The following is a 24,109-nucleotide window of genomic DNA, read 5'->3' on the forward strand; positions in this document are numbered from 1 at the left end:
GGCCGCCTCTCAGTGCGCCTGCGCAGATGACGTCACATCTACACCCGGCGCAGGCGCATTGAGGATGGAGCGGCCGGGAGAGAGGCCGCCTCTCAGTGCGCCTGCACCGATTAAAGAAAGGTACGGCGCAGGCGCGATATTTTGAATTCAAACAGGGCCAGCAGAGAACGAACCCGTTCCCTGGCCCTGTCAATCAAACGGCAGAGGGGGCGTCATGATGAGGAGGATGCGGCTGCTACCAGCAAGTAGCCGCCCTACTTGCTGGTAGCAAGGTAATTTACATATTATAAAACTTGATTTTTAACAAAATCTACTGAACAAAAATGAATATTTAGCATATGTACAGGGAGCTTGCAGTGTAGGGATTAATATTAACCAAAAAAAAAAAACGGTTTAGTGGGCTGACAGAAGCCCTTTAAATAGGTTTTTTAGGCTCCTTGATATTGATGACCTGTCCTCAGAATAGGTCGTCAATATCTGATCATTGGGGGCTCGACACCCTGCACCCCTTGGATCAGCTGTTACCTGCATCCTCTGGTGCTGGAACTAGCATTTTGAATGGAACGGGAAGCAAAGTGTAGTCGCCATGGCGGGTTACTGCAGCTCGGTTCTTATTCAATTCAACGGGAGTAACCCAGCACGGCCACTATACGTTGAATAGAGCTTTACTTCTTGCTCCATTCAAGAGCTAATTCCAGTGCCAGAGGCTACAGGGAACAGCTGATCAGTGGGGATGTGGGGTGTCAGACCATCACTTATCCTGAGGATAGGTCTTCAATATCAGGAGTCTGGAAAACCTCTTTAAGCCCCTGCTGGGCATGGTTCTCACCTGTAGCCAGGCCACATTGAATTCTGTAATGCAGGCAGTTAGGGGTCACTGTGCTGTCTGTCCAGGGACAGTAAGAAACTCATGATGATGATGTCATGGGCCACATATGCAGATGCTTTGTGGTTGTAGATCATATAATGACTCCTCTGTCTCCGCTGCAGGATCATCCAGACCTCATGATGGACGACGTGACCATGAATGACATCATGACTCGTGTAAATGCCGGCAGGAAGAATTCTCTGGCAGGTAACGGACAGCTTTCTGACAGTATTAAGTGGTGTCCACAGCTTGGGGCGCCTGCAGCAGTATGTTGCTCCATTACGCAAGCACTTCTGAGTTTTGCCGCACATATTATTAATTATTACTATATTAATAGCACAAAGTAACCACTGCTTCACCTAACAGGAATGCTCAAATTAATAAACTGACAAATATGACCTATTATTAAGTAAATCATTTTAGAAAATTGTTCCCACAACTGCATCTGTGGGAAAATGAATCTCTGCACTATATACAAATACATAGCAATATCAGACATTTGCTCCTATATGCATTCAGAATAATGAGTGCAGCTCTGGAGTATAATGCACAATGTAACTTCGGATCATGACAACATGAATAATGTATGGTCACCATGACTCTACCAGCAGAATAGGGAGTGCACCTCAGGAGTATGATACAGGATGTAACTCGGGTTCAGTACAGGATAGGTAATGTATGTATACAGTGACTCCACTAGCAGAATGCTGAGTGCAGCTCCGTGATATAATACAGTATGTAACTCCAGGATCAGTACAGGATAAGTAATGTATGTACACAGTGACTACACCAGCAGAACATTGAGTGCAGCTCTGGAGTATAACACAGGATGTAACTCAAGATCAGTACAGGATAAGTAATGTATGTTCATAGTGATTCCATCAACAGAACATTGAGTGCAGCTCCGGTATATATTACAGCAGTGAAGGGGAACCTTTTACAGACCGAGTGCCCAAACTGCAACATAAACCCACTTATTTATCGCAAAGTGCCAACACAGCAATTTACCTTGAAAACAACAGTCCAATATAGAATATCTTCCATGTACTTTATCATTTATCTACAATAGCCTGCCTACATTCCATGTGCTGCCTGTGCTGTTCATAGTGCATCCTGTGCTGATGACTGACAGGAGAAGTCTAAGGCATATTAGTACACCATAGTCTTTTTCCAGGGTGTGGGTGCCCACAGAGAGGGCTCTGAGTGCCACCTCTGGCACCCGTGCCATAGGTTCGCCATCACTGTATTACAGTATGCAACTCAGGATCAGTACAGGATAAGGAATGTGTGTACACAGTGACTCTACCAGCCTGAATAGTGACTGCAGCTCTGGAGTATAATACAGGATGTAACTCAGGATGAGTACAGGATAAGTAATGTATGTACACAGTGACTCCACCAGCAGAATAGCGAGTGCAGCTCTGGAGTATAATACAGGTTGTAACTGAGGATAAGTACAGGATATGTTATATAATGTATTTATACAGTGACTACTTCAGCAGAATAATGACTGCAGCTCTGGAGTATAATGCAGGATGTAACTCAGGATGAGTACAGGATAAGTAATGTATGTACACAGTGACTCCAGCAGCAGAATAGTGCCTGCAGCTCTGGAGTATGAAACTGGATGTAACTCGGGTTCAGTAAAGGTTGTATTGTATTTGTGTTGCTCTAATGTGGATGTAGATTTCATGTGTCTGACCCTAGTTCATTTTGTATGTCAGCACTTTTTGATCTGGCGACTATGAAGAGAAGAGTAAAAGAGCGGGATGAAAGGAAAAAGAGGAAGATGAAACCTATCAAGACAGAACCAGATGATTACCCTGAAGTTTCTGAAGAAGCAGACCTGATGCCTGCACTGTTACCCAGTGATCCACCTGTCCCTTTCCCCCTGACTGCAGTGAAGGAAGAGTGAGTCCTGTCATTCAAATCTGCTGATTTCTTGGAGGTGCACAGAGGCGATGACTTCTGCCCCCTAACCATCTGTGTGTGTTGTCTGCGTGACCTTTGACAGAAGCACATTTGATAGTGGATAGTACATAAGAGCCCCCACCGCAGCCTCCTTGTCTTGATTGGTTTTGAACTTGTTGTCTTGTTATTCTGCAGACCCTTGGATGATGTGAAGCCGCCTTTACCATTCAATGAGATTTCGGCTAGCTTCTTTACCTTGTTACTGGATATTCTGATGGTGGAAGGCCCCTCCAGTCTCATGCTGGTAAGAGGCGAACATCACATCGCACTCCGATTTTTTTTTTTTTTTTTTTTTTTACAGTATATTCAGTCACACGGCCAGGGGCACGGTGTACTCGTATCGGAGCCCCATAGCCCATTTAGGTTTCTATACTAAAGACCCTGCTTTTCACTGATGGCATTAGATATCTTGAACATTTAGAGGAATTGAGATGAAAAGTCTGTTTGAGAGCTGCAGAACTTATCATTATACAGTGGTTAAACTTTATTATATTGAACTGTTGATGGTGATAATTTTATGTTACAGTTGGAGGATAAGGTGTCATATTGGCAGTCGTCAGCCACTAGTACCCTGAACAGTTGGTTCTCGGCAGCCTCTAACTGGTGTGAATTGGTTCATTCTGCTCTCCTGTATCTCGGTGGGGACAGTAAAGGTGAGAGGTGGAATCTGTGAGATCCAGTAATCTACAGACGGGATATTGGGAAATGATTCATTTTAGTTTTCTCTGCTCAGGTACTTTATCTGGCTTCACTCCATATGTTGAATTCAAGGAAAAAACCCAGCAGTGGAGATGTCTTGGTGAGTCTCCGGCACCTCATGCTTCCGTAACCCTGTTGCAGTGAATAGACATCTCATTTTCTCTGTTTTTTAGGTCCCCCCTGTGACTCGGAGAAGGAGCTTGTGGCACTATTTCACCTCTGGTTGGAGACAAAGGATCACATATTATCCAAGGTGAGAGCAGTGATGACGTGGTTAGTACTTTGTTATAATTGGCGTTTGTGGGTCATTATAATGGTATTCTTCCCCCCCCCCCCCCCGAAGGTTGAACATCTCTCTTGATGCCTCGGTTTTATTCCTAGGAGAACAGTTGTAATAGTATGCTCTGTCTTTTGATTACTTCTCCAGGAGAATGAAGAGTGTGCAGACACCGGGATGCCAGTCCCCAGAGTGTAAGTGATGCCATGACCACTTATCGCAGATCCGAGGCCATGCATGCTGCACAAACATGAATTTAGGAAGGGAATGTTCTGTATATTTATCCTGTGTCTTGTTTCAGGAGGACGGATTACATTGTGCGTCCCAGTTCTGGGGATGAGAAGCGGATCTTTCAGGAGCAGGTAAGACTTCAGAAGATGAAGTATTTAGCTGAGGAGCCTGTGTCAGACCACTCTCTGTGGAGATGATTATGTGAGGGGGTTTCTGGATCATCATCCTTTTGCCTTGCGTAGTTTTCTGAGGGCCTTGTGTGTACACTGTCCAATGTCAGCCCTGGTATGAGCTGTATGATTTGTCACTTTGCGTCCCCACAGTCTCTTCACAGTGTTCCTTATTTCACCCCTTCCACAGGAGCGCCACCGTTACCTGCAGCCTCACAAAGCCTTCACATTCCGCATGCATGGCTTCGAGTCGGTTGTGGGTCCTGTAAAAGGTGTGTTTGACAAGGAGACATCACTGAACAAAGCGCGAGAGCATTCCCTATTGCGCTCTGACCGACCTGCATATGTCACAATTTTGTCTCTCGGTAAGCAGTGGCAATGCTTCAGTGTCTTTAGAGTGGAAGCAATTAGTAATGACATCCAGTGTAACTGCTGCCTTTGTTCACTAGTGCGAGATGCTGCCGCCCGACTCCCCAATGGAGAAGGAACGCGTGCCGAAATCTGTGAGCTGCTCAAGGACTCTCAGTTCCTGGCACCGGATGTCACTAGCGCTCAGGTGAGTTGTGCTGTGTGCGGCCAATAACCTGTGCACTTAAAGGGGGGGGGGTTGTCCTGCCTCTTACTATTGATGACCTATCCTCAGGACAGGTCATCAATATCAGATTACTCAGCTGTATGAGGAGACGCAGTGCACACGTGCCTTCTCTCTTCCTGCTGCTGTTTATGGCATAGCAGTGGTGAACAGGAAGAGACACGGGAGATGGCAAGTGCACACTGCACGCGCAGTCTCCTCGTACAGCTGAGCAACGGGGGTGCTGGGTGTCGGACCCTCACCGATCTGATATTGGTGACCTGTCCTGAGGATAGGTCATCAATAGTAAAAGCCTGGACAACCCATTTACCAGGAATTTACAGCACTGCACAGGTTCAGATTTTCAGTCTGTTTGCTTCCTTTTGTGGGTGGATATAAATTATAGAACTGATGATAAAGGGTCCAGATGTCCATAGGCTCTTAGTGGTCACTATCTGAGCCTTTGTATGACTGTGTCACATGACTGGCAAAGCCTGACGTCACATAAGATGCACCTGTTAGATGACTTTAGGGACCTAATACAACCTCGTGGGTCGGGTAATTTCTCAGTGTGGTCATCTTACTCCTTGTCATGTGGTGTCCTCTCCTCATGGTCATCAGGTTAACACCGTGGTGAGCGGAGCTCTGGACCGACTGCACTATGAGAAAGATCCCTGTGTGAAATACGATATTGGCCGCAAGCTCTGGATCTACCTCCACCGAGACCGGAGCGAGGAAGAGTTTGGTAAGAACATTACTGAGATGCTTCACACAGAAATCAACCGCAGCTGTCCAATTCTACATTGTCTGGTGTGGGTTGTTTTGCAGAGAGGATCCACCAGGCTCATGCAGCGGCTGCCAAAGCCAAGAAAGCGCTGCAGCAGAAGCCGAAGACTCCGTCAAAGATCGTACGTTCCAGCTCTGAATATCCTAACCTTCTGTTTGTATCCCCAGTGCTATGTAAATGACATTAAGTAAAAGCTGCAGCTTCTGATAGATTTTGTGATTCATTTCCTAACCCTTTTCAAGATCTCTGCGAGCGGTCATTCAGTAGGACATTCTTGTTCATACCCAGAAGCTGCAAAACATTCCTTACCTAATACTTCTCACAGCTGAGGTTGTGTTACAATGTATCCAGTCAGGACAGGGGAGTGGCTTGTTCCGCTGACTGGGATTGTCTAGGTTTGACACAATTGTAGCAAACCCTCAACTGTGAAAGGTATTAGATCAAGTGAAACTGCAGGGCAGTGCACCTCTCCACCTTGTCATTGACGGGGTTCTGTTGGAGCCAGCCTGCTGTTTGTAGTGCGCCACAGCAGTGGCTTCTCCTGCTGGTATGATATCCTAATGATTGGATGCTCAGTCACCAAAGTATCAAGTGCTTGAAATGTCTAATTTCTGTTAGTAGGATGGTGCTGTGTATGGCAGCTGCTTGCTGTTCTTCCAATGGTGCAATCAATGTTTAAGTAATGGACTTGTAGTCTCGCGAAAACTGGATAATTTATTGCTATCGCTCCACTTTTGAGGGTGGCAATAGTAGGCTCTGTTTCAGCCTCTCTCTGACCCTTCTTCAGTAGCTATTGAATATAATCCCTATTAGGGTTCACATGTCCGTAATTTGGGTCCGCATTCGTTCCGCAATTTGCGGACCCATTCACTTTCAATGGGTCTGAAGCGGATGCGAATCCGCGATTTCGGGATCCACATCAGTTTTTTCGGGATCCGCAATTCCGTTCCTGAAAACAAACATGTCCTATTTGTCCGCAATTGCAGACCAGAAAAGGCATTTTCTATTGCAGTGTCTATGAAGTGCGGTCCGCAAATTGGGGATCTCACATTGCAGCTGTCCGTGTTTTGCGGATCCACAAAACACTTATGGACGTGTAAATGGACCCTTAGCTGTTATAGTTTTTTCGAGTTTGCTTTCATTTTCCTTGGGGGGTGTGTATTATTACCTGTGCTCTTGATGTGTATATATCCTTGCAATTTCTAATTATTGAGCAACCATTTTTTTTTTTCTATATTTTGAGTTTACATCTTTTTTCTAGGCAAGTATGATGAGTCCATGTGATGAGATTTTCTTTTTGAGATTATAATATATATATATATTATTTTTTTTGGTCTTTTTTAATCAGAAGACAAGTAATAAAGAGTTCTCAGTGAAAAGCGGTGGCACCCCAGAACCGGCACCACTGACCCTGAGTGAGTGCAGCATGCCCCCGACCCCTGGAACTCCCGGCACCCCAACTACCCCAGCACTTCCGTCAACACCATTATCTCCCTCCACCTCTGTAGCCGTTAGCAAAATTGTTGCCAGCAACATCCCAGAGCCCCCAAAATCCAGTCAGAGGTAAGACCTGCAGGGACCACCTGGTGACTGGTACCTCTTGCATTGTATATTGATTGAAACAGATTTTTATTTATTTATTTATTTTTTTCCCCCTCTATGCAGTGTTCTCTTGGTGTCTTCTCCAACCATACCTCAGCTGAGCACATTGTTGACTCCTCCTGTGACCAGCCAGGTGACCACTGTGACCCCAGGACCTGTAAGAACCACCCTCTCCACTGCCCCTGCAATCCCTCAAGTTCGAATTGTGACCGCTCCTGCTACAGTCACCCCTGCCCCCCCACCTTCCATTGTGTCTCAGCCACTCTCCCCAGCAGTCTCTCACATCAGATTGCCGGTCACTACATCTGCAACCAAGGGGTTAACACAGGTCAGTAAGAGCCTGGCTGGAGACTGCACCTGGGAGTACAGGGTTTTGCTCAAAATGCTTAGTACTGTCTCTTTAAATATAGGTTGTGACAGTGCCAGTGAAAACTCAGCCAGCTGCTGCTGTCCCTCGTACTGGGGCTTCATTGTCCACTCATGCAGGAATTACCGTGACAACTCTGGCCTCCTCTACTGTAGTTGCTTCCAAACCAGTGGTCAGTTCTCCTGCTGGGTCTGCTCCAACCATCCTGCAGAGCATCACCGGTCAAAGCATCCTCAAACAGGTAATGGACACTGCTTCAATGGGGGAAGGGGATGTCTAGCATGAAGTGACACGGGAACTATTCCTGGGGTTTAGGTTTAGTTCATGATATTGTTGCTGGCAACGTCATTAACCCGTGGAGGACCCGTGCCGTACATGTATGGCGCTGGTGGACGTAACTTAAGAACCAGTGCCGTACATGTATGGTGGACCGATCGGGTGGGTGCAGGAGCTGCGCACTGCTGATAAGCGGCACGGACCAGGCAGTCGATGACAGCCGTGCCTCTGCTGCATATGGCGACATTGCTGACCGCTATGTAGAACGTCCGATTATATACCCCCAACCATGGGATGATTACTTATTCAAGTGACAATTAAGCCTGTGGCAGCCATCATATTAAATACACAACCTACATAGAAAATGCCAGACCGCTTATACTAAATTTAAATCCTTTATTACAAAACTAACAATTTATTACAGACATGATTAAAAGAAATTGGTGCAGGAGATAAAAACAACATCACTGGAGGAAACACAGTGGATACAGGTCCTTATTCGTCCACCATGATCATTCATTAAAGTGCATATGCAAAAAATTCATAAATGGAAGGAAGGAACATAGGACAATTACCCATACTGTGTCTCCTCCAGGATGGCGCCAACCCCAACGCACGTTTCGGCGTACCTTCGTCTGGGGGTCACAAAATGCCAGCATGTATAGTCCAATTATATGTAATGCGTTCAATGGAGAATGTTAACTAAAATCAACAAATATATTCTGCTGCTGCAAGTCCATAAAGTATTACAGTTCATATTATAAATGGAGGAACAGTAAAATACCTGTGCCTACCTGAGGCGACATGATGCAGAGCATGTGCACAGATTGTGATTAGTGGAGTACTATATGCGGTCTGTGGACAGATAGAGATGACAATAAAAATGGAAAAAACTAAAATAAAGATTGAGACCGGGAAAAACAATAGAAAGAGAACACGTTTTGATGGGTTAGGTTAATGTTAAATTGGATAAGTAGTTGAGAAAATTGATTATATCCATCGGAGGTAATATAAACAAATCAAAATACTATATAATGGTGGGAGGGAGTTAAGGGATTAGAGGGGGTAGGGGAAAAAAAGGGAGGGGGATGAAGGGAAGGAGAGGTAAAAAAGAGGGGGTGAGAGTCTGGCATCGCTGACCGCGGCATGCAGAGGGTTTGCGAAGGATACAGATTCCCTCTGCTTCCCCATCGGGTCCCCGAGCTGCAGTGACGGGAACCCGATGGCAGAGAAGGCAAGCCCGATGCCCTCCATAGGTATCAGGGCTTGCCTTCTACAGAAGCCTGTGAGATCCAGCCCTTAGGATGTGGGTCTCACAGGCAGGCTGTCAGCATAAAACTAACAGTCAATGCATTACAGTACAGGATGTATTGTAATGCATTGCAGAGGGCATCAGACCCCAGAAGTTGAAGTCCCAGAGTAGGACAAAAAAGTGTTTTTCATAATAAAATCAGGGGCGTAACTAGAAGTGAATGGGCCCCACAGCAAATATTTGTAAGGGCCCCCCCCAGCGCGCTTCGCACCTTCCTCCTCCTGTGTAAACCCCACTCCTTTGGCACAGTGTAGCGGTATACTGTATATTGTGGGGCACAGTGTAGCGGTATACTTTATATTGTGGGGCACAGTGTAGCAGTATACTGTATATTGTGGGGCACAGTGTAGGCTATATGTGTATAACATAAACATATTTCACATGAACACTTACAGTTACTTGGCTTGGCCCTTGGGGCTCTCGGACACCACTTCCACACTTTGGCAGGGGGGCTCGGTGGAGCTGATGTTGTGTTTTATCCTAATGAGAAATATTTCATAATAAGGATTTAGAGAAGGGGCAGAGGGATAGCAGAGCAGGGAGAGGCTGGTGCTGCTACTAGGGGGTCATACCATGGGGGAGTAATAAAGCCCACCATAATGCCCCCCAGTAGTAATAATTCTCCTTATAATGTGGCAGTGCAAAAATACCCCCTTTTAATGCCCCCAGTTGAGCTAATGTCCCAGTATAAAATACCCCTATATAGTGCCCCCAGTAAATTCCCCCATAGTGCTCCTCTCCCCCCTCCCTGCTAGTGCCCCCCATAATGTACCAGTATAAAATGCCCCATATATAGTAGATGCCCCTCAGTGTCCGGCATCTGATAGGCTGCCGGCCTAGTGTCCCCCATAATGCCCCCCAATAATGTGCCAGTAAGTGTCCCCATAGTGACCCCCCCCCCACATGCCAGTATCAAGTGCCAACCCCCCCACATGCCAGTATCAAGTGCCTCTCTCTCTCCCCCCCCATGTCCCAGTATCATAGTGCCATCTCCCCCCCCCCCCCCAAAAAAAGTGCCAGTATCAAGTGTCTCTCCCCCCACCCCCCCATGTCCCAGTATCATAGTGCCATCCCCCCCCCCCCAAAAAAAAGTGCCAGTATCAAGTGTCTCTCCCCCCCCCCCATGTCCCAGTATCATAGTGCCATCTCCCCCCCCCCCCCCCCAAATAAAAGTACCAGTATCAAGTGCCTCTCCCCCTTCCATGTGCCAGTATCACAGTATCAGGTGCCACCCCCCCCCCCCCCCCAGGTGCCAGTATCAAGTGCCTCTCTCCTCCCCCCCATGTCCCAGTATCATAGTGCCATCTGCCATCCCCCCCAAATAAAAGTACCAGTATCAAGTGCCTCTCCCCCCTTCCATGTGCCAGTATCAGGTGCCAACCCCTCTCCCCCTTCCATGTGCCAGTATCAGGTGCCAACCCCTCTCCCCCTTCCATGTGCCAGTATCAGGTGCCAACCCCTCTCCCCCTTCCATGTGCCAGTATCAGGTGCCAACCCCTCTCCCCCTTCCATGTGCCAGTATCAGGTGCCAACCCCTCTCCCCCTTCCATGTGCCAGTATCAGGTGCCAACCCCTCTCCCCCTTCCATGTGCCAGTATCAGGTGCCAACCCCTCTCCCCCTTCCATGTGCCAGTATCAGGTGCCAACCCCTCTCCCCCTTCCATGTGCCAGTATCAGGCGCCAACCCCTCTCCCCCTTCCATGTGCCAGTATCAGGTGCCAACCCCTCTCCCCCTTCCATGTGCCAGTATCAGGTGCCAACCCCTCTCCCCCTTCCATGTGCCAGTATCAGGAGCCAACCCCTCTCCCCCCCCCCCCCCCATGTGCCGGTATCATAGTGCCATCTCCCCCCCAAATAAAAGTACCAGTATCAAGTGCCTCTCCCCCCCCTTCCCCCCATGTGCCAGTATCATAGTGCCAAACCCACCCATGTGCCAGTATCAAGTGCCTCCCCCCCCCATGTGCCAGTATCAAGTGCCTCCCCCCCCATGTGCCAGTATCATAGTGCCAAACCCTCCCACGTGCCAGTATCATAGTGCCAAACCCTCCCACGTGCCAGTATCATAGTGCCAAACCCTCCCACGTGCCAGTATCATAGTGCCAAACCCTCCCACGTGCCAGTATCAGTGCCAAACCCTCCCACGTGCCAGTATCATAGTGCCAAACCCTCCCACGTGCCAGTATCATAGTGCCAAACCCTCCCACGTGCCAGTATCATAGTGCCAAACCCTCCCACGTGCCAGTATCATAGTGCCAAACCCTCCCACGTGCCAGTATCATAGTGCCAAACCCTCCCACGTGCCAGTATCATAGTGCCAAACCCTCCCACGTGCCAGTATCATAGTGCCAAACCCTCCCACGTGCCAGTATCATAGTGCCAAACCTCCCACGTGCCAGTATCATAGTGCCAAACCCTCCCACGTGCCAGTATCATAGTGCCAAACCCTCCCACGTGCCAGTATCATAGTGCCAAACCTCCCACGTGCCAGTATCATAGTGCCAAACCCTCCCACGTGCCAGTATCATAGTGCCAAACCCTCCCACGTGCCAGTATCAAGTGCCTCTTCCCCCCCCCCCATGTCCCAGTATCATAGTGCCATCTCCCCCCCCCCCCCCCCCCCCCAATAAAAGTACCAGTATCAAGTGCCTCTCCCCCCTTCCATGTGCCAGTTTTAAGCGCCTCTCTCCCTCCCCGATTCCCATCCCATCATCAAGCTGGGGCCGGGCCCTGGGCTGGGCTCTGCTCTGTGATGCCGCCGCCTGCCACTCAGAATAGAGACTAGTCAAAACTCACCTCGCTCGCCGCCAGCCACCGCACATCCGCCTGCTTCTGAGTGTCTGACTGGGAGCCAGAGATGCGCGGAAACCACGCTTCTGGCTCCTCCTCACTCATTCAGACCTCACTCAGTGTTGCGGCCGCCCCCTCTGACACGTGAGCTGCCAACAGCCTGCGCTGCGCCGTGCGCACTGCCCCCGGGCGCCGAGCCCTATTAGATCAATTATTAACTTAGTGGCCTGGATTTTGAATAGGAGGCGGTGGGGGGGCCGTGGGCCCCCCTGGTTCAGGGGCCCGGTCGCAATTGCGACCGCTGTGACCCCTGTAGCTACGCCACTGAATAAAATATAAAAAAAAGCCCCTTTTCCCAAAATAAAACACACAAAATTGTAAAAAAAAAAAAATAATTGAAAAAGGAAAAACATATTGGGTATTGCTGCGTGCGTAACGACCGGCTTTATAAAAATATCACATGATCCACCCCCTCTCCTGAACGCCGTACAAAAAAATAAAAACTGTGCTAAAACAACTATTTTTTTTGTCACCTTACATTGCAAAAAGTGCAACACCAAGTGATCAAAAAGGCGTATGCCCCCAAAATAGTACCAATTAAACAGTCATCTCATCCCGCAAAAAATGGGCCCCTGCATAAAACAATTGCCCAACAAAAAAAATAAATATATATTGCTCTCAGAATATGGAGACACTTAAGCGTGGTTTTTCCCAGTTCACCACCATGACTGCAATATAGGAGATTGACCTCTGTAGGGGAAGGAAAACAGAGAAAGATTTAATTGCCCCTGCCCCCCATACTCTTCAGTGTTTTCCTTCCCCTATAGTGGCCAGGACAGAGAAAGGCCTCTCTGATCGCCAGGAGGTGAAGTTGGATTACGTTCGGTTTACCTTTCACAGTGCGGGTTCATCGGGGGCTGCAGCCTCCCTTGACTTAGAAATCGCTGTAGGAGAAATGCGGACCTCACATTCGTATATCGGATGCCTGTTTTGCGCGTGCGCGCCTTTCCCCTGGTTAGATAAGCAGGTGCGAGCCAGAGTCCCCATGTGGTTTGGCGGCATCTGACGTTCATTACGGTGGCCCGATGACGCAGTAGACGTCTCGGAAGCGAGAATCACCGGAGGCAAGTATACAAATGCAGGAAGCCATGGTGGATCCTGATCTGAGATCTGGGAATCGCATCCACAAAGATGTCGTCCCCTGAACAGCTGAGAGCTGGACACTCCTGCATCGGTGACAGTAAGTTCCCCATTGGGGAACCCTATATGCATACATTGGTAGCAGATTGCTGAGGTTTTGTTCAAGAAATATATATACTTTGGGGTATACATTCTGTTCAGGAAGGGGGCATATATGCTGATTGTTCCTCTTCTTAATAGGGTTCTAAAGAGGCGCTAAAAAGGCCCAAAAAAAAAAAGCATTAAATGCATCTCGTGCTTCAAAAAGCTTTCTGAACAATATCCCCAAAAATTGTACAAAGAATGCATTTCAGATATTGTGAGAGAGGAGCAACCATCTATGATGGAGGAACTAAAAACAATACGTGAAGTTAGATCCTCCCTGGGTTCTCTTAAAGACTCCAGTCTGGGTTCTCTTCCCCCAAAGAGACAGAAAATAGTGGTCCCTTCCTCCTCTGAATCCGAGGATAAAATGGATAAAGCTGAGCCTTCTAGGTGAAGGGAGGATGACAAACCCCTTTTGGAGGGGGAAATTGTGGAGGATGCCCAAAAAATTATATTTCTCCTCTGAAGATGTGGCAGATTTACTAAAAGCAGTTAGGGCCACAATGGGCATTAAAGGAGTCCAGAAACCACATTCCATACAGGAAGAAATGTTCGGGGGTTTAAGAACCAAAAGGTCATAGGTGTTCCCCATAAATGAAAATATAAAAAAGATGAATTTGGACGAATGGTCTGAACCAGAAAAACACCTGGGAATTTTAAGGGAATTTAGAAACAGGCTCTTGTTTGATCCCTCAGAATCAAAACTATTCAATGATATTCCTAAGATAGATGTGCAGGTAGCGAAGGTAAATAGAAAGACCACCCTGCCATTTGAAGATTCTTCCCAGCTGAGGGACCCGATGGAAAGGAAAGCGGCTATGTACAGTATTAAAACCAACATTACTGCAACATCGGTGGTGAGATCAATGTACTTGTGCTTAAATGAGCTCGAGAGTCACTTAAAAAAAATAACTCGGAGGAAATAATAGATTCCTTACCCCTGCTCAGATCTTCCACAGCTTGCCTCGGCTGAGACAGATTCGCTGCCAAGGACGCAGCACTTTCAAATACTGCTAGAAGGGCTTTATGGATGAAGCCGTAGTCAAGCAACAAGCCTTCAAAAATGAAGAAAAAAAGGGGGTGTCAGTTAGCACATCCCAATGCGCAGGTGAACATTGCCATGGCTGAAAGCACAAAGTAAAAAATACAATGCACCAGCACTCTGCAAACCAAATAAAGCACAAAAAAGTATTCTGCTATGCTTATTATGTAAATTAAAGATACTTGGCAAATAAATTTTGTACAAAATTATTTGGGCCCGTCTGCCACACGTCAAGGAGGCCATTTTGGCACCAAAGATGACAAAAATTAAGGTGGGCCCATCCTGCATGTGGAACCTAGACCCCCTGAAAATAAAAAAAACTATAGCTCTCAGAATATGGAGACACTCAAACATGATTTCAATTTTTTTGTTTCAAAAATGCTTTTATTGTGTAAAACTTGCCTAATATGTATACTTTATTCATCTCTGTGTCTGTAACAAAGTGCCCCTACATAATACAGTTGCCCAAAAAATTAAAAAAATGTCTTTCAGAATATGGAGACACTAAAAAATCATTTTTATTTCAAAAATGCGTTATGTAAAACTGAAACAAGCGACCAAAAAAAGTTGTCATATTGTTGTGTCTTTAACCACCTGCTCTCTAAAAATACCACATGATCTAACCTGTCAGATGAACATTGTAAAAAAAAAAAAAAGCCAAAAGAGCTATTTTTTTTTGTTACCTTGCCCAACAAAAAGTGTAATATAGAGCAACCAAAAATCATATGTACCCTAAAATAGTACCAACAATACTGCCACCTTATCCCGTCGTTTCCAAAATGGGGTCACTTTTTTGGAGTTTCTACTCTAGGGGTGCATCAGGGGGTCTTCAAATATGGCAGCTTAAAATTACCCCAGTAAAATCTGCCCTCCCAAAACCATACAGCGTTCTTTTCCTTCCGCGCTCTGCCGTGTGCCCGTACAGCAGTTTACGATCACAAATGGGGCTTTTCTGTAAACTACTGAATCAGGGTAATATTGAGTTTTGGTTGGCTGTTAACCCATGCTTTGTTACCGGGAAAAAAATGGATTAAAATGGGAAATCTGCCTCATGGCTTCGGTGCCTGGTTGGCTGCCTTCAGGCCTTCCTGGCTCTATGCCTTTGATTTTATGTTGGTTTGGCTGAATTCTCATGCCGGTCTCGCTGAATGCTTTTGCATCTATACCTCCTTTGTTGAATGCCTGGTCAGCTAGCGTAGCGTCTATGCCAGATCGGCTAAACACCTGTGAGACTGTGCCTGGCTCACTGGCTGCATTTCCTGGCTGACCTTAGTTATATGCCTGGATGGCCTCATGTACCTATGGAGTTGATTGCTTCTGTGTTTATGCTTGCTGGGGTGACAGCTCCTGCAGCCTTGCATTATAGCTGTCTGCTTCTGCTGCTGAGCTTATCTAGTGCGGCCGTGTCTGCATGGCTGGCGGCTTCTGCGGCCGTGTCTGCATGGCTGTTCATGGCTCTGAGTGGGTGTCTATGTGACCAGCTGTGCCTAAGGTGTTGCCATGTCTTGGGGGCCATGCATGCAGGGTGAACTAGTTCTGTGGCTATGTCTGGTTGTCAATTAGTAGTTTAATGGTCTACAATAAGCATAACACTCCAACAAAGCCCTATAATGCTCCTGGTGGGGAGTGAGAAGATGGGCTGGACCATATTGCTTGGATGGCCTACAGGATGTATGGCGTCCCAGCAAAGCCCTATAAGCTTCCTGATTGGGAATAAGGATATGGGCTGGACCATATTGTTTGGATGGCCTATAGGACATATGGCGTACCAACAAAGCCCTATATGGCTCCTGGTTGGGAGTAAGAAGATGGGCTGGGACATTTAGTTTGGATGGCCTACAGGAGGTATGGCACACCAGCAAAATCCTATAATTACTTGCCGCCAATCTAGAACTTCCCAGGGAGGCCCTGGAGGGTTGGCAGTTAACTGCTGGGGTCATTCGTGCAATGGGTCCAAGGGGCTCTTTGGACCTCTTGCTGCAGATCCGTGACCACCTCCAGGGGATAAATGCCACGGCAGGGTTCCATCATGGATGCCAGATTGCAAGGATATTTGGAGATTTTGACATTTGAGGTTCTTCTGGTAAATGTAAAGCATCTGTCTCACAATATATTCTGCACCAAAGGAATCGGTGCTCAGCAATCATCTTCAGTTTGATAATTCTGTGTCAAGATAAGTACTTCTTTAAGATGTTTTGTTAGATCTGGGGAGGCTCGTCCCCGTCCCCGCCTGCCATTGGCTGCTCCCCATCCCCCCCGACACGTATGATTTCATCTGTGTGCAGGGAGAAGCAGCAGTGGCGATGCGGGGACCAGGAGGGGAGCGGGGTGAGTAGATTACCGGTGAGGAGCCTGGCTCATGGGGGGGGGGGGGGTTCTTGAGATTGGATAACCCCTTTAAGGTGGAATATGGCAGGGTCCTGAAAGGGTAACTTTTTTTGTGTTTTATTGATTGTGGCATCCCCTTTGAAGACGGTAGTGATAAATCTCCAAAATACACCACAAATAGTACTGCCAGAGTTTTTAATATATATATATAATATATATATATATAGAGAGAGAGAGACATTTTGCACTTTTTGTAGCCTTCACACTTTTTGCAGTTCTGTCATATACAAATAAAACATTAATTACAAAATAACCATCCAAACCCCAAAAGGAATGGCAGGGAGCTGGGAGCCATGTAAGTATATTCAATGTGAGTGGCCTGGCATATGGGGGGGGGGGCATTTTATGCTCTTTGATAACTCCTTTAATAATTAATACCTACAACCATCTACATGAAGCTTAACAACTAAAAGTGATTATAAGCAAAACTTGAATGAAATCTGCAACTAAAGTGAGTACTCTAGCAGAGTTCTTATGCAAATAAAATGTAGTTTGCAATAAACTGTAAGTTGTGAGGAGTTCATGCATGTCTGCCCTTAAAGAGGACCTTTCATGGGTCCAGACATTATAAACTAAGGGCTGTTTCACACGAGCGGATGCCGTGCGTGACATCCTCTGCGTGAATGACAGCCAAGACCCGATGCGGACAGCAGAAGCACGGAGCAGTAACATGATTGATAATGCTCCATGCCTCTCTGTGACCTCTTTACTACAAAATCACAATTACAACTTTATCTCATTGTGATTTCGTAGTAAAGAGATCACAGAGAGGCACGGAGCATTATCAATCATGTTAATGCTCCGTGCTTCTGCTGTCCGCATCGGGTCTTGGCTGTCGTTCACGCAGCGGATGTCACGCACAGGAATCCGCTCGTGTGAAACAGCCCTAAGTATCAGGATACGTAGGGGATAGTGCAGCGATCTAACTGCACTTACTATTTTTCCTGGGCGCCGCTCCGTTCGCCCGCTGTGGCCCCCAATGTATTCTCCCGTCTGGTATGCTAATTTTGGCACAGAGCCAATAAAAGTATTTTTCTGCAGTTTTAGCGATTGGGCAAAAATTTGCAACTTTTTCACTCCATTATTTTGACTTCAGCTAATGATAATCTGCCCAATCATGTTTACAAATTGGGTCAGGAGTGTTAACTGCTGGTATATGCAGCTCTCACTGGGAACAGTGGTACCTTGGGATGTATCATGGCTAGCACTGCAATCCTGGTCTTGTTTTAAAGCTTAAAGTGTCAGCTTTAAAACAAAATTGCACCATTAGAAGCAAAGACATAAGATGCTTTTTGTGCTACTGAATTTCCACCCTGCAAGGACCTATAAGTTACATCCTGGACATAGAAAGGCTTAAAGTGTAACTGCTGTTTTAATTTATTTATTTATTTTTCTTGCTAATGTGTAGGGACAGTGACAGGGAACATTTTAGTAATATACTTGATTTAGGGAAAACGTTTATTTGTGGTAGAAAACTGGGGCTGAAATGTTCCTTTGCAGCGCTCTCTCAAATGAGCGTTGCTAAGGGCCATCTGTCTTCTATTAGCATAAGAGAGACGGGCTGTGCGAGAGCTGCGGGCTTCTGCCTGCTCCCTCGCACCCTGGTGGGCACAGGAGCCTTATGTGTTACATATACATAGTGTTCTATATGCATTTCCCCTTGTATTAAATAGAATCTTCTACAGTTTATACCCACTGGCCAGCGCTGTCAGTGAGCCTTCCCCCTGCACTCTCGGCATGCTGACTAATGAACCAGCCGCCAGGAGCGATGCCTGTGTGAGCGGTAAGCGCTCACTACAGGCAGTGCAGGGAAGCAGAGGGAAGCCGCTATACAATATAGGACAGAAAACGGATGGCCCTTAGCAACACTCATTTGAGAAAGCTCCGCTAAGGGACATTTCAGCCCCAGTTTTCGACCACAAATTAACGTTTTCCCTAAATAATGTATATTACAAAAATGTTCCCAGTCACTGTCCCTACACATTAGCAAACAAAATATAAAAAAAAGAAATGAAACGACAGTTACTCTTTAACGGGGTTGTCCAAGACTAATAAAGTCCTCCCAGAGTGGTCAACGCACAGTGGTGATTATACTACCTGGTTCCTGCTGCTGGCTTCAGTCTCTGTCCCACCCCGGCTCGTCCTCTCCCTACAGCGCTGAAAACCACATCCGTGAACGGGGGGACACGTGACTGCTGCAGCGATGACCTACTCCGCTTGTGGCACGGAACCAGTTGTCAACATAAAAATGTAGTGCAATCCTGCAGGCATCATGTTTATAAAGCCGGAGTCGAGATTTATGCATTAAAATCTCTGCTCTCTCAGCTCAGTGGGCGATTGACAGCTGTCTCTGTATACATATTTATACTGGAAAGGCCAGAAAGAGCAGAGATTTTAATGAATAAAATACAAGTAATACTCTTTTCCACAAACTATATATCAGTCTGCTCCGCTCCTCCTGCTTTGCCTGCACTTTGCACCACATTTTCATGTTCCTTAAACTGCACTGTGTGGATAGGTTTTCTTAAAATCCCATTGACTACAGTGTTAAATCTGTTCACTGTGGTGATATCGCCATTAATAAATATAGCCTCAGAACATTATGAACTTTAGGGATCCTGGAAACCATTCTCACTGTGCTTAATATGTTTATTCAATGACATTTTATAGCTACCTGCAATAAAATCTGAAATATTTGACTGTTTCTTCCCTTCACCACCAGGTGGCGCTGTCTGGGCAACTCGGCATGAAGTCCCAGCCAACCTCAAGTCTTCCTTTGTCAACCACCAATCTCCGGATACAGGGCAAGGATGTGCTGCGTCTTCCTCCATCTTCTATTACCACTGATGCTAAGGGTCAGACTATTTTACGCATTACTCCCGACATGATGGCCACATTGGCCAAGTCCCAGGTTACTGCTGTGAAATTGTCGCAAGAACTCTTTTCTGCTACACCAGCAACCAGTTCCACCAAAGGACTCCTACAAATGACTTCAAACCCTTCCTCTCCTTCCCCCCCTGCTCCTGCCACCATCAAAGTCGCCCCAGAGGTTAAACCGGTGGATGCAAGTAACTCTGGGTTTAGACTTATGCCAGCCTTGGGGATGTCTGTAGTTGATCATAAAGGCAAAGCTGCAGCTAATGCTGACACTAAAGCTGCTACTACCATCCGAATTGTACAGGGGCTTGGTGTAGTCCCTCCAAAGCCTGCAGCCACTCAAAGTATTACTGTAGCTGGCAAACCAGTCCCTGTGGCGTCCTGCACTGTGGTCAGCCCTGTTCATACCGCTTCAACCGTAAGCCTTTCGCCTGTGACCAGTGCTGGAACGAAACCTCCGCTGCCTGGAGTCACCATGGGAGCTGCTGCAGCAACGGTACGGCAGATTCCGGCCACAACAACTCAGCAGGTGAGACGACTGCTAAAGGGGCAACTCTCCCAGGTATGTGGTAGGACCTAGGTGTGTAGATTATGGCACGAAGCAGGATCTGAAATCCTCAGAGTGCTCGGCCTAGCCGACAATTCTCACAGGGTCTGAGTGCTTTTCCATGCTTTAATAAATGATGTAAATGAGAGTAGGAGAAACGAGCGCTGGCATCCATTTACAGACTTGCCATTCAGGTGTCAGTAATAACTTGTGATATCACTTAACACTTGTTATAAACTAACATACAATTCTGTACAACTGTTACCTAGGTGTATCTGTTTCTGGGAAAGCTGGGTGACGGTTAAGATGTAAAACCACATCACTTACTGCTCGAGGTGTACAAGCAGAATCGAGACTTGTTAACCCTGCTCAGGCCAGAATAGACAACTAGACTTAAAGGGGTTATCCCATGACTAATGTAAAAAATAAAAACAGACAATATATCGTACAGTACTCCCTCTTTCTAACAAAGCTAGAACCAGCCCTGTACCTCACATGGGTCCAGAGATCTCCCCATTCATTGCTCTGCTAGATTTACATCAAGCTGACAGCTTGCGGGGGGGGGGGGGGGGGCGTGTCTTTTCTGCTTCAGCTTGCGGGGGGGGGGGGGGGGGCGTGTCTTTTCTGCTTCAGCTTGCGGGGGGGCGTGTCTTTTCTGCTACAGCTCGGGGGGGGGGGGGCGTGTCTTTTCTGCTACAGCTCGGGGGGGGGGGCGTGTCTTTTCTGCTACAGCTCGGGGGGGGGGGCGTGTCTTTTCTGCTACAGCTCGGGGGGGGGCGCGTCTTTTCTGCTACAGCTTGGGGGGGCGTGTCCATGCTCTCCCATTATATTAAATAACTCAGTAGTTATGCCAAATTTTAAATTGCATGCAATTACAAAAGTATTCAGATACAGGCGCTGGTTTGAAAAGTGTAGACTATTTTTCATGGGACAACCCCTTTAAGAGAGTGTTCACATCTAAAATATCACATTAAGCTCACATATTAAATGGTTAATAAAAATATAACCAGTCCGAATGTTTGTTCATAACTTTAGTATTCCTAGTATGCGATGTTGGGATCCAAAAAGCCTCTCTGGAGTCTTATCTTCATTCCCAGTCACCCTCTCTACTTGGACAACTGACTTTCTCAAGTCCCATTTCTTGGTGTCAGTTCTACCCTGATGTCTCATGACAAAATGAGAAGACTTTGCTGTCATGTTGCTGTTAGGCTTTGTCCACATCTGTTTGTGGATCCGGCAGGCTGTTCCGGCACAGAGCAGCCTGGCGGATCCTCTATTTTATTGCTGGATCCTCAGTGACTGCAATGGAGACCGGCGGTGATCTAGCAAAAATGCCAGGTGCAGTGGTTTATGTCCGGCCGAACCCATTGCTGTCAGTGGGGTCCGGCGGTGAAGTAGCGGATCCGGCTCTTTGCCAGAACAGCCTGCTGGATCTCCAAACGAAGATGTGAACGAGTCCCTAGTGGGATTTGTAATATGTAAACTATGCTCTGCTAATCTCTTCCTCAGTGGTCTTATAGTCCTCCCCCTGTACTGAATCTCGCACAGTGGACTTGCAATCATTTATATGATGAGAGCTGTAGCACAATTTAGGCTACTTTCACACTTGCGTTCAGAACGGATCCGTCTGCATTATATTGTTAGAAAAATTTCTAAGTGTGAAAGTAGCCTGAACGGATCCGTCCAGACTTTACATTGAAAGTCAATGGGGGACGGATCTGTTTGAAGATTGAGCCATAGTGTGTCATCTTCAAACGGATCCGTCCCCATTGACTTACATTGTAAGTCTGGACGGATCCGCACGGCCAGGCGGACACCCGAACGCTGCAAGCAGCGTTCAGGTGTCCGCCTGCTGAGCGGAGCGGAGGCTGAACGCTGCCAGACTGATGCATTCTGAGCGGATCCGCGTCCACTCAGAATGCATTGGGGCAGTACGGATCCGTTCGGGGCCGCTTGTGAGCCCCTTCAAACGGAACTCACAAGCTGAGCCCCGAACGCTAGTGTGAAAGTAGCCTAATATGATTTGTTTGTTATATGATTTATTAATAGCTGAATAGACCATTCCTAGACAATGATCAATCTCTTCTTCTAGTTGTAAGTGTATTCTGGCCTGATTAGGGTTAATAAGTCTTGCTCCAGCACATCTGGAGCCGGAGGGGAAGTAATGTGGAGCGCACACTGCTAGACTATGCTACGAATAAGAACAGGAATTTGTTTGAAACTTTTGTGGCCTGTAACGTTTTTAAAGATCTGTTTGTTCGAAACGCATAAGCACCTTTTGGCGGTGCCCTGGCTCCCCCTGCACCGTTATCTTGTGTGTTGAAAGCCATTTGGAGTTGACCTAACTTTGCTTACCAGTCTCCTGAATGGCTGATCTACAACATTATGTACTAAATCCATTAAGCTGCATCAAAGCTGGGTGACAATCGGCTGAGAAATGGCTTGAAGGTTTTTGCCCATCTCACACACTGGAAAAGCACTAGGATATGCCACCAGTGTCGGGTGCGGGTCCCACCTCCGGGACCCACACCTTTCTGTAGAAGGAGAGCCCCCCCAAAGTGAACAAGTCACATCTTGCAAGCACGGTCATCTCTACTGGAGTTCCGGAAATGGCCGATCCAGTGCTCAGTTATTTTCAGCACTCTCATAGAAGTGAATAGAGGGTTGCTGCTATTCCTGCGAGGCGTGTGGGTCTCACCTCTGACTTTGGCATATCCATTTATTTATTTATTTATTTTATGCACTTCTATAGCGCTACTATATTCCGCAGCGCTTTACAGACATTAGCATCCAACTATCCCCAGTGGGGCTCACACTCTAAGGTCCCTATCAGTATGTCTTTGGAGTGTGGAAGGAAACCGGAGAACCCGGAGGAAACTCGCGCAAACACGAGGAGAACATACAAACTCCATGCAGATGTTGTCCTTGGTTGGATTCCAACCCAGGACCCCAGCGCTGCAAGGCACCAGTGCTAACCACTGGGCCACCGTGCTGCCCATGCCACCAATGTGCGAGATGTGCCAAGCCCTTTAATAATTTAATACAGTTTTGGTTTATATTTTTCTCTTTTTAGGGAAAGCTTCCAGCAAGGATCACTGTGCCGCTCTCTGTGCTCAGTCAGCCCATGAAAGGGAAGAGTGTTGTGGCTGCGCCAATCATCAAAGGCAACTTAGGAGCAAAGTAAGTGTCACCTGGAGCCATTGTCACCACAATCACACCTGTAAATCAATGTCAGTGATGCAGTGTAGAGTAAGGATAAAATGTACTTCCAGAAAGCGGCACACCAAGCGGTTTCGGTTGATGATATCCTTTCTTATCCTACAGGTAGCGACCGAGCCATTTGAAAAACAATATAAACACATGAGGTGTGGGTTTAGACAGTAGCAGCGCCACGCTAATCTTATTTTGCTAGCCTATCCTGAGGAATATTCTAATGACTCAACATATAGGAAATTCTGAAGATTATGTTTAGGGCTCTTTCACACTTGCGTTGTCCGGATCCGGCGTGTACTCCATTTGCCGGAATTACACGCCGGATTCGGAAAAACGCAAGTGAACTGAAAGCATTTGAAGACTGATCCGTCTTCAAAATGCGTTCAGTGTTACTATGGCAGCCAGGACGCTATTAAAGTCCTGGTTGCCATAGTAGGAGCGGGGAGCGGGGAGCAGCATACTTACAGTCCGTGCGGCTCCCGGGGCGCTCCAGAATGACGTCAGAGCGCCCCATGCGCATGGATGACGTGCCATGTGATCACGTCATCCATGCGCGTGGGGCGCCCTGACGTCACTCTGGAGCGCCCCGGGAGCCGCACGGACGTTAAGTATGCTGCTCCCCCGCTCCCCACTACACTTTACCATGGCTGCCAGGACTTTAGCATCCCGGCAGCCATGGTAACCATTCAGAAAAAGCTAAACGTCGGATCCGGCAATGCGCCAAAACGACGTTCAGCTTAAGGCCGGATCCGGATCAATGCCTTTCAATGGGCATTAGTTCCGGATCCGGCCTTGCGGCAAGTGTTCAGGATTTTTGGCCGGAGCAAAAAGCGCAGCATG

At 47.1% G+C, this 24,109-nt stretch overlaps 1 protein-coding gene across 4 annotated transcripts in view; it reads left to right on the plus strand.

The window, feature by feature from the left end:
* The window catches only part of NFRKB (nuclear factor related to kappaB binding protein), a 44,985-nt gene that overhangs the window by 15,955 nt on the left and 4,921 nt on the right, over positions 1 to 24,109 (plus strand). For 2 of the 4 annotated variants that reach the window (XM_044281744.1, XM_044281747.1), the window contains 17 exons: positions 991 to 1,075; positions 2,593 to 2,779; positions 2,975 to 3,083; positions 3,366 to 3,492; positions 3,573 to 3,638; positions 3,712 to 3,791; positions 3,966 to 4,009; positions 4,117 to 4,177; positions 4,407 to 4,581; positions 4,666 to 4,772; positions 5,409 to 5,532; positions 5,616 to 5,695; positions 6,923 to 7,137; positions 7,240 to 7,504; positions 7,587 to 7,784; positions 19,355 to 20,071; positions 23,130 to 23,236. In XM_044281744.1, coding sequence (XP_044137679.1) covers positions 991 to 1,075; positions 2,593 to 2,779; positions 2,975 to 3,083; positions 3,366 to 3,492; positions 3,573 to 3,638; positions 3,712 to 3,791; positions 3,966 to 4,009; positions 4,117 to 4,177; positions 4,407 to 4,581; positions 4,666 to 4,772; positions 5,409 to 5,532; positions 5,616 to 5,695; positions 6,923 to 7,137; positions 7,240 to 7,504; positions 7,587 to 7,784; positions 19,355 to 20,071; positions 23,130 to 23,236 — 2,747 coding nt within the window. The remainder of the gene's footprint in view (positions 1 to 990; positions 1,076 to 2,592; positions 2,780 to 2,974; positions 3,084 to 3,365; positions 3,493 to 3,572; positions 3,639 to 3,711; positions 3,792 to 3,965; positions 4,010 to 4,116; positions 4,178 to 4,406; positions 4,582 to 4,665; positions 4,773 to 5,408; positions 5,533 to 5,615; positions 5,696 to 6,922; positions 7,138 to 7,239; positions 7,505 to 7,586; positions 7,785 to 19,354; positions 20,072 to 23,129; positions 23,237 to 24,109) is intronic. The other 2 variants (XM_044281746.1, XM_044281745.1) reach the window with 2 other exon arrangements.

Source organism: Bufo gargarizans, chromosome 2, assembly GCF_014858855.1.
Source record: "Bufo gargarizans isolate SCDJY-AF-19 chromosome 2, ASM1485885v1, whole genome shotgun sequence".
In the NCBI taxonomy this organism is placed as follows: Eukaryota; Metazoa; Chordata; class Amphibia; order Anura; family Bufonidae; genus Bufo; species Bufo gargarizans.